The sequence below is a fragment of the Anneissia japonica genome, unplaced genomic scaffold (genome assembly GCF_011630105.1).
Source record: "Anneissia japonica isolate Jap-2015-1 unplaced genomic scaffold, ASM1163010v1 scaffold284709_len978187_cov192, whole genome shotgun sequence".
In the NCBI taxonomy this organism is placed as follows: Eukaryota; Metazoa; Echinodermata; class Crinoidea; order Comatulida; family Comatulidae; genus Anneissia; species Anneissia japonica.
The window spans coordinates 214,676-224,582 of NW_022757342.1; the positions used below are offsets into that span (position 1 = coordinate 214,676).

The following is a 9,907-nucleotide window of genomic DNA, read 5'->3' on the forward strand; positions in this document are numbered from 1 at the left end:
TTCTTCTTTTTTTTTTTGTTTTTTTTTTTTTGTTTTTTTTTTTTCACTTAACTTTAGCTCTGTATCTTTATTTACTGTAATTTATTTTTTTAAATATTTCACTTTTAATGTTAAAATTTTTCTCCATTTTTTATATTTTCAACAATTTAGGGAGAGGGGGAAGGTTTAAAAAGAATTTGTTCTTGCTCGCATACCAACAGAGGACAGCGTGGGTAGTTCATTGTTACTTCTTAATTGTTATCCCACCTTTGACCTGTCCTTTTTCTTGACGGTCAATTCTTCTTGCCCTTTTTTTTTCTTCTTTTTTATTTTTTTTTCACTTAACTTTAACTCTGTATCTTTATTTACTATAATTTTTTTTTTTTTAAATATTTCACTTTTAATGTTAAAATTGTTTTTTTTTCTGTATTTTTTAATTGTAAATTTTGTCTTTTTATCAAATTGTATATTGTATGAGGGGGCAGCTGACTTGAATAAGTTATAGTGATTTGTTTGCTTAAGCTGCCACCAATCTTGTTGTTGGTCTAATAAATAAACTGAAATTGAAAAAACTGAAACAGAAGAGTTTCAAACCTAGTGAATACCAAATACCTATACTTGAGTTTCATTTCCCTTGTTTAAAAAAAAAAAAAAAAATGTAGCATAATACTGTTGTTATAACCAAATATCTGAGCCATTTTTAAATATCTCATTTTTAGAGGATTGTATGTGGTTCTTTTATCTTGTATTTTTAATACAGTATGTCTGACTTGTTTTGAACATATCTCCACCAAGGACAAAAGAATACATATTCAGTACTGTATTATATTTTGTATAAACCACTTAACGTATTAACATGTCAACACTGTGGTGTTGTCAATTTCTGTCCAGTTGAACATGTTCAAGCTTGGCGTTATAATATTGCCATGTACAGTATATTGACATGCTTATACCCCAATCATTACTTTATGCTTTTGAGTACACTACAACAGACACCAGCGAACAAGGGAGTTTTAAGACAACAAGGACCATCATCATCCCTGGAGGATTGAAGAGAGTATGGACCACACATCATTCCTTTAGGGTTAGGGTTAGGGTGGCTCTGTTACTGAGAGATGTTTTTTTCTACAGTGGGCACGCAATATAGTCCATACCGCCACACCTTATTTTTTAAGAACTTGACCACTGAATTTTTCACCCCAGAATTTAATCCCTACTTTCTTTCCCAATATGTACTAAATTATATTATGATCCATTTATTAGGTTTTGCTAATCCTGCAAAGCTGACCCTGATTGAGGCATACTGTTTGAGTTGAGCTAATAATTGTGCCATGCATGTCACAACACTATCCTCAACGAAGGTTGCACGCCTCCACCAAACCACCAATCCACTGCTCAGCCCTTCCATTCTCAAAAGCATTTAAATTGTTTTAGCAATGTCTCATTACCGCCTCAAATACAAACCTGTTGCCATGAGGCTTCTGACAGATGCACCAGAGGCGGTCAGGATCATCGCTGCTTGTCCAGCTTACAGCATCATCCTCATCATCATCTTCAACTGCATCCTCCGATTCGTCGCTAAATTGTAGGCCTAAAATATGAGATTTCAAAAAGATGTGATGATATCAAGATACGAACATATCTTCAAAAAAGTGGGATATTTGGAACAAATGAAAACAACTACAATTTTTTTAGAAATACACCGAGACAAACCTTCACTGTGCGAGGAGAATCGTCGCTTTATACACACTCTTTTTTCTCTCTGTTGTCCAACCTGCATTTTCGCTGACTCCTCTAATTCAATTCCAAGTTTCTGCTTTTGGTCTTTGGTGCTTGTAGAGTCAACTTTCTGATCATCATTGTTATTATCATGTTTCCATTGCTTTACTTTATCAATACTTTCTCTCCTCTTTCTTAAATTCATTGTATCTGGAATTAACTTATCCTTACTAAGTTTCTTAGCTTGTTGGTCCGTGGCATGCACCTGGTCAGATTTAATTTTCCTATTTATTTGACCTTTAACATCTAAAATTCGAGCATCAAATTTTTCAACGTCAACTTTGACATCTTTAGTTTGGCCTTTAGCATCCTTTCTTACAGTGACTATGTACTGTTGTACAACCTCTTCAGATGACTCGCGTCGTTTAACTGCTTTGTGTATTTTCTCTGGCCTTGCATGCTTTTCCTGCTTCAATACAGAGGCAGAAAAAGCAGATTTCTCTTTTGGTTTCGGCATTGAATCTTTAACCTCGCTGGAATCTTTGACCTTTCTGAGACCATGTTGTAGAATCTGTCTCCTTATCGCATCCTGCTCTTGGTTTTTTAGCCTGTGTTTCTTCATTCCTTCAACATCATCGCCTTCATCTTTCTTCTGCCCTGTAATCTTCTCTTTGTAAATACTTTTAAACATTTTCTGAATATGAACCTCATCCTGCTTTTCCTTACGCTTCTTCACAACCCCTTCTTTTCTTGATGATAGAATTTTACTCGTTAATCTTTCATCTTTCTCGGATTCCATATCTGTGGAGTCCTCTGATTTCAGATTAAGATTCCTGGCTAAACGAGAAGACCGTCTGGCCATGTGTCGTCTGCCTGTACACGTTGTGTCTTTGGTTTCATTATTCGACACATCAGCCTCGTCACCTGTAGGGACAGTTGAAAACACTGGTGCAACAGTATCAACATCAGACCGTTGGTCTGTGGCCATGCTTACCTCACCTCCTAGGAGGTTAGTCAAGTTAAATGACTCATCGGTAGAGCTTACTTCAACAGTAGTCGATGTGTTCATGAAGGGATCTATTTGCATGGACAATTTCGACCCAGCATACACTTCCTCGACATGGCCAAACTCAGCATCTTCTCCTTCTGATGTCATCGATTCTGACTGGTAGGGATTCTGCACAATAAAAATCTGGTCCATATCATCAGAGGACATAGCCTTACCGATGGCTTCCAATTGGGCATCTGAAAGAAGGGATTGACTACCTAGAGTACTCATCCCAACTCCTTCCTAAAATTCAATAAAAAAAATTATTATATTAATCGACTGAATAATATAAAATACCTTATGTATTTGAATGGCTGCTTAAATGTAGCTTCTTATCAATGCTCTTCTCAATAAAAAATAATCCCTCAATGTATCTATTTTTTACCTCAAATGTTTTAGTATAACAGATAATTTTACAATAAATTCCAAAATAATTCCGCTTCTCTAAAATAAATTCTCCAATAAAAACACTCCCAAAAATAAATGCTCAGGAGCATTAACTGTAAATAAATGTGGTAAATGATACATCAACATTTGTAGAAATGCAGCAACAAAAACAAGAAATTGAAAAGACAATTATCAATTATTTGAACATTTCAAATAAAAATATAATTGGAGAAAATAATGATAAATTTCCACAAAGAAAATTAACTTCAACCATTGTAGCTAATTGTACAAAGGATCTCAATATAAATAACAATTACTGTTTAACCTTAAAGTTTGATGAAGTAATGGAATGAAAATGAATTATTCAAAATGAATGAAAAGGTTAGAATGTCGACTTTAGATTAATTATCAGTTTTTTAATCATCATCATAATTATCTTAATGTTAGTAATTTTTGTTGTAAATTTCAATGAAATGTTAATTATTCATTTTAACATGATGACGAGAGAAATAATAGAGTCTGAAATGGTAAAATTAGAAACTTAAGAAAAATATGTTGTCAGGTAGTGAAAGGAGTGTTTTAAGTACAGGACTAATAGTGTGTGTGTTGCAGTGTTTGGAAAACACACAGGCAGAGGAATACTTATTCCTTTCTATTTTGAAATAAAAGGAAGGCAAACCAGAAGTAGGGAAGTGTACACATATGCATCAGACCCTCCCCTCAGGACATACTCACACAGATGCTGCGAACATACACAGCCCAAAATCATATAGATTAACACATACAAATTAACTAATGAGGAAAACTATCATAAAATATACACGAATACAAACAAAACAATTACAGTATTTATATTCTTGTATACTTATTCATCTCTACTGAAATTAAAAGAACAACATTTCAAACTCCAGTGTGAAATAAATGCATCCAGTACTACAAAGTTTCTTTTCCAAGTAACAAGCAAAACTTATTACTGTACTGTACTGTACATCAGTTTAAACATTTGTGTTGGAGATTTGCATTTTACTTGAACTGCAAAATGGTGTACTCTAATATTACAGAATAATATAGCAATTACTAATTGATTGTTGGTAATACTTTTCTTTATTTCTGTATAATACCTACTCCCAGACAATAAATAGTTTTTTGACTACTGTACTTCTTCTCAGCTTTAATTTATAGTAATGCTCAGGCCCGTAGCCAGGGGGGGGGATTTTATGGTTCGGACGAACCCCCTTTTTTAACGACCCCCCGTTTTCTAGCGAACCCCCTCAAATTTTTGAATGAGTCCCACTCGGACGGAATGTCTGTTTTTAACTTACCCAGCATTAAATCAAAATTTAGCACCTAATTCATTATTTGGACACCCATTTTTAAATTGTAGCCTGCGATACAAGCCTACATTCAGAAGTTCTGAGATTTAAATTGAACGCAACTCCAGCAAACACTGGCCTTTGGCTGAGCATTTGTAAGAAGTGTACCTACCGGTAACAAAAGCGGTCTATCTGGAGTAAATGGTGTCGCCAAACGAAGCTAAAGTTTTGCGACTTAATCCATCAAATGCAACTAAAGTTTTGCGACTTAATCACCTGATTGTGGATTGTGTGGTTAGTAAATTCCATAGCCATACTGTCCATAGCGCACACTAAACTATTTGCTGATGAAGCATTTTTGGGAAATTGACTATCGTTCTTTCCATCCCAAACAAAATATTATTAATAAATCAATATGGTCCATCTCAGTCATCATAGCCAGTCACAAAATTAGGAAGTTTGTTTTCAACATCAGACACACACAAAAGAACGGAGTGCGTCAAAACAAGTGTTTGTTAATTTTTAGTGATAAAGAATCATGAAACGTCGTAGAATAACTGACTTTGTTCCGTCCGCTGTTGCAAAGAAGAAAACGACAGATAGTCCTTTAAGGTGGGTTATTGATTTCCAAAATCAATTATATACAATATTTAAGGTTCATTAGGTTTAAAGAAAAAAACTTTCAGATTTTTAAAGTTAAGTTTAAAGTTCATAATGTTTTTATGGCAAAAACATGTATATGGTGTATACAGATTATACCTTGTGGTTTTTGGTGGTTGGTGTGTGTGTGTGTGGGGGGGGGGAGATGTTTCTTTGCAACAGGCAGCTACGATTTGTTTATATACTGGAATATTAATTATTTAAGTTAAAACAAGACAACACTTCATTTTTATTATAAAGAAGCACAGTACATAATTCTTTGTAAAAATTACTTTATATACAATACTTTAATTTATATATAATAGCTTTTGTTTTATAATAATAAATGTGTTGAGTATATTGATATTGATTATGCTATGAGGTTTTTATTTATTTTTTTTTTTGTCTTTCAGTGTGATTTAAACATGCCAATTCTCAGAAAATATTTTCTAATTTTATTATATTACCACCTTTTTATTACATAGATCTTTTTCAAAACATAACTGCTTTTATAACATTATATAGACCCATTAAACACAAAAACTGCTCTGGCTTCGGAGGCTTTTCCCCCGACCCCACCGGCGCCCTTGGGCAAGCCCCTGGACTCCACGCCCAGAGAACCCCCCTTGAAATGACCTGGTTACGGGCCTGATGCTTTACATATTAGGTAAAAATAAACAAAGATTAAACTAATTTTTAAAAACACATTAGTCTTGAAAATTAAAGAAAGGATTGAGAATGGAAACAACAAAGGTATAAGTCCATGAAAGTTTTAGGGGGAAAAGGAACTGAAAGTCAACATTAAACAGTTGCAATACTTAAGGTTACAAGGTAACAAACCCAAGGCCATCCAGGTGTTTCCATGACAACCGCTGCATCAAGCCCTACCTCGCTTAGGCCCTCACTTGAACTGCCTGTCAGGTTCCAAATGGGGCTACCAATGCCTAACCGCTGCACAACTACATTCTTCGATTCACTAATAATAACATCCGCCGAAGACTGTGACATGCATGTCACAACATTATCCGGTGAAGGTTGCGGACCTCCACCAGACACCAATCCACTGCTCAGGTCTTCCATTCTCTGAAAATAATAATGTGAAACTAACAGTGCCGTAGTGAAGGGGTATTTAAGTATTCTAATACCCTAATGTTTTATGCTCTCCCTAATACAACAAAATAACTATCATCATCATTTTTACATAAATTTTACATTGAAAACAACCCAAATGGTCACCCATACAAAAAGATTATTCTGATACAAGGCCATCTTCACAACATTGATGAATGAGTCCCTTGCGATACACGACTCTTCACAATTATGTTAAAAATCAATATAAATATACTAAGAATATGGCAAGCCTAACACACATGACTGCTTTGATTAAAATCACCAATTCCTACCCGAATGTGTGACAAAGCGTAGGTGAGCCAGGCCGCCTAGGCTACCAGGCCTATCCTTGCCTAGGCCTAGTCCTTATTCAGCCAGCAATCACGACCACATATTATAAGCATTTGTTTATTCTGTACAGCATTAGACAAGACCTTGTATAATATTGAAACCACAGGTGCGTATTGCCATTCTAAATCAATGCACGCCTAGGTCTGGAAAATGAGGTCTAGAGATAGGCAAGGTGAAAAGTAAAGGATTGAGACCTGCCTCGATATTCTCCCTTATTATTTGTTTTTATATCTTAGGTAGGCCTAGTTGATATTTTTTGTGACCAAAAAAATAGTATTTGATAGCATTATTTAACCGGTAAAATGGTGTGATTAATTGAAAGGCAAACAAATTAGACATTGACAATGTCAATACATGAATGGTAATAAAATCACAGCGCTGCCAATGGTTTAGGCATGCGCTGCCTTCAAAACTCCAAAATTCAAAGTGATCATAGGTAGGCCTAGGTGATGTTTTTACCTCCCTGTAATGTTGTGTTGATGATGAGAACTATGATGTATGATGATGATTATCAATAAATATTAGGTAAGCTTAGACCTAGTATATCTCTAGGATCCTCCTGGCCTAGGCATAGCCTCATAGGAGCCTAGCTCCATCATCCAGTCTAGGCCTGCCTAGCCTAGACCTAGCTAGGTATATTCTACCATGTTTCATATCATTGCCATTTTACACTTTGTGGCCTAGGATAAAAAATAAGTAAAGTAAGACATCACGATATATAAGTAAGCACACCTTTTATGTCCTTTCATTAATGAATAACAACTCAAAACAAGCGGCACTAGTCTAAGCCTAACCTAGGGCCTAGGGCAAATGTACTTCATCGGGCGTCGTTATGTGACGTATGTGCCCCTCGTGGTCTAGTCTAGGCCTAGCCAGGCAGGCAAGGTGGACCTCTCTGTCCTACTTCTAAGATTTGATCAAGTCCCTAAACATCGGTCATATGACCACACAATTTAAATTTATTTATAAATCAGTATACCTTAAATGAACATAGGATTACCTTAAAATGTTTAAATTTGTCATTAATGCTTTAAATAAAATACAACACAACAATGTTTTGTTTTGAGATCTCAAATGTTTACGACACGACGTACTCACCTCTCGCTCGACTTCTTCGCTCGATCATGGAATATCGCCATCTACGCATTAATCATCTATAATAACTGCTAACTTCCTACCCTATCGCGTTGTTTTGTTTTGGTGACAACATGGCCGGTGTAAGTCACGTGATTAAAACCGAGTTGGCCAAACTCTCTCTATCTACGGCTCTGCGCTCGATCATGGAATATCGCCATCTACAGTTCTAAATGTAGTAAAACGTTATCGATTTTAATTTATGGACTATCCTCCTGGATCACTGTCTTCAACAAAAACTGTTTGAAAAGTTTGGAAATGCTGGAAAGTTTCATTTAGGTAGGAATTGTCCGCAACAAACACTTTTTTCATTCAACTGAAAAGAGAACTTTTCGTTGTACGATTATAATATCGTTTATTCCTATTGGGAGAATGCGTATACGTACGCAGCAACCCTAATTTGAATGCTGTATTATTTATTATTATTTTCATGCTTCGACCTATATTTATAAGAAGCTACTTCAGGTTCGAATCCCGCTACGGACTTTTTATACACACAATTTTAAGGGCATTGTTGCGAATAATAACCCTAACACTAACCCCTAATGAGTTTTCGATTTATATAAGATACTCTGAAGGTCATTGAAGGGTAGACATCAATATATGACTTATATTGTGTTATATTTCTGCTGAAAAGGAATGTTTAATTATTCATTGTGATTTTAGTTTGCTGAAGGGGGTGATCGATCGACCGCCAACCGATAGTAGACCGATCGACTGACCGCCGACTGACCAACTCACTGACCAATCGGCAGATTTAGTCCCATTGTTAAAATCAGTAACAAATACTGAGGTATTGCGGTCTAACGACAGACAAAAAATCTAGACTTCTGTGTGGGCAAGCGTAAATCTTGCTTGAAATATCGGTATGCGTAGGCATACAGTAAATCTCTAAATAGGCCTAACTATTACCGTATTCTACACGTATATATGGCACTGGTCATCCGTTTCTTTCCTAGACAGTATTCGACAACAGGCATAACAAGTACATTAACAATGCTCCATATTTTGTTTTGGATCAATTAGCGCTTTTGTTCAACTTAGCAGTTCAAATTGGACAATTTCCAGGACAATGAGCTACAAGCATTATAAGTCCAATATACAAAAAGGGTGATAGAAAAAAACCAGAAAACTATAGTGGTTTATCATTAATTCCGATCATAGGCAAAGTCTTTATGAATATCCTTAATGCCAGATTGACGAAATTTGTAGAACATAATAATATTATATTTCAAGAGCAAGCAGGATTCCGAAAGATTTTGTACATGTGATAATATTTTTATTTTAAATAGTGTTATTTCGAAATATTTAAGTAAAAAAAGAGGAAGATTATTTTGTTGCTTCGTTGATTTGAAGCGCGCATTTGACAGTATTAATCATGATTTTCTTTTAGTTAAGTTAAAAAGAATAGGAGTGGATGGTAAGATGTATGACATTATTAAGTCCATGTATAAGCAACTAACAGCTCATGTACAAGTAAACAATACGTTAACACTACCATTTAAATGCTCTATCGGAATACAACAAGGATCACCTTTAGGCCTATCTGCTTTACTTTTTAACATTTTTATGAATGATCTAAGTTATGACCTTAATCAAATCTAAAATAATGACAAAATTCAAATTGAAGGCTATTATTTAAATCATCTTCTTTATGCTGATGATTTGCTTTTAATTAGCGATACAGTAAAGGGACTTCAAAAATTGTTAATAAAACTTCAATATTTATGTGGTGTGTGGGGTCTAACTGTAAATATAAATAAATAAAAAATAATGGTATTTAAAAAAGGAGGCAAACTAAAAAAAATGAAAGTGGTATTATAATAACACTCAAATGGAAGCTGTTACGTCATATGTTTACTTAGGTGTTGTTTCAGTTCAAATGGCCTGTAGAATAATACGGTACAACGTAACTGTCAAAAAGCAAATAATGCATTTTTTCTCTCAAAACATTTGTTTACAGCAATACTAATTACCTTACTCCAAATATCTAGAACGAAATACAGTATGCGACAAAAGATTAATTCTAATATTAACTTATAATATTAACTTATGGAAGCGAAATATGGGGTTATTCAGAATACACTCAAATTAAACGCTCCCCATACCCGATTTTCAAAAATTTGTTTTGGGAGTAGTAAACAGCGCCCCCAGTATCGCCAGTATCGCCAGAACTTGGTGGTAGATTTTCCGTTCACATCGTGTTTACTGTCCATTATTCGTTACG

At 34.9% G+C, this 9,907-nt stretch overlaps 1 protein-coding gene across 4 annotated transcripts in view; it reads right to left on the reverse strand.

Annotated features, from left to right (window-relative positions):
* The window catches only part of LOC117124653 (PHD finger protein 3-like), a 26,851-nt gene extending 18,743 nt beyond the window's left edge, over nucleotides 1-8,108 (reverse strand). For 2 of the 4 annotated variants that reach the window (XM_033270963.1, XM_033270960.1), the window contains exons 1-4: nucleotides 7,547-7,673; nucleotides 5,926-6,168; nucleotides 1,693-2,989; nucleotides 1,444-1,570 (exon numbers count right to left, since the gene is read on the reverse strand). In XM_033270963.1, the coding sequence (XP_033126854.1) occupies nucleotides 1,444-1,570; nucleotides 1,693-2,989; nucleotides 5,926-6,165 (1,664 nt within the window). In that variant the 5' untranslated portion in view covers nucleotides 6,166-6,168; nucleotides 7,547-7,673. Of the gene's footprint in view, nucleotides 1-1,443; nucleotides 1,571-1,692; nucleotides 2,990-5,925; nucleotides 6,169-7,546; nucleotides 7,686-7,841 lie in introns of those variants that run through there. The other 2 variants (XM_033270961.1, XM_033270962.1) reach the window with 2 other exon arrangements.
* Between the last annotated feature and the right edge of the window lie 1,799 nt (nucleotides 8,109-9,907).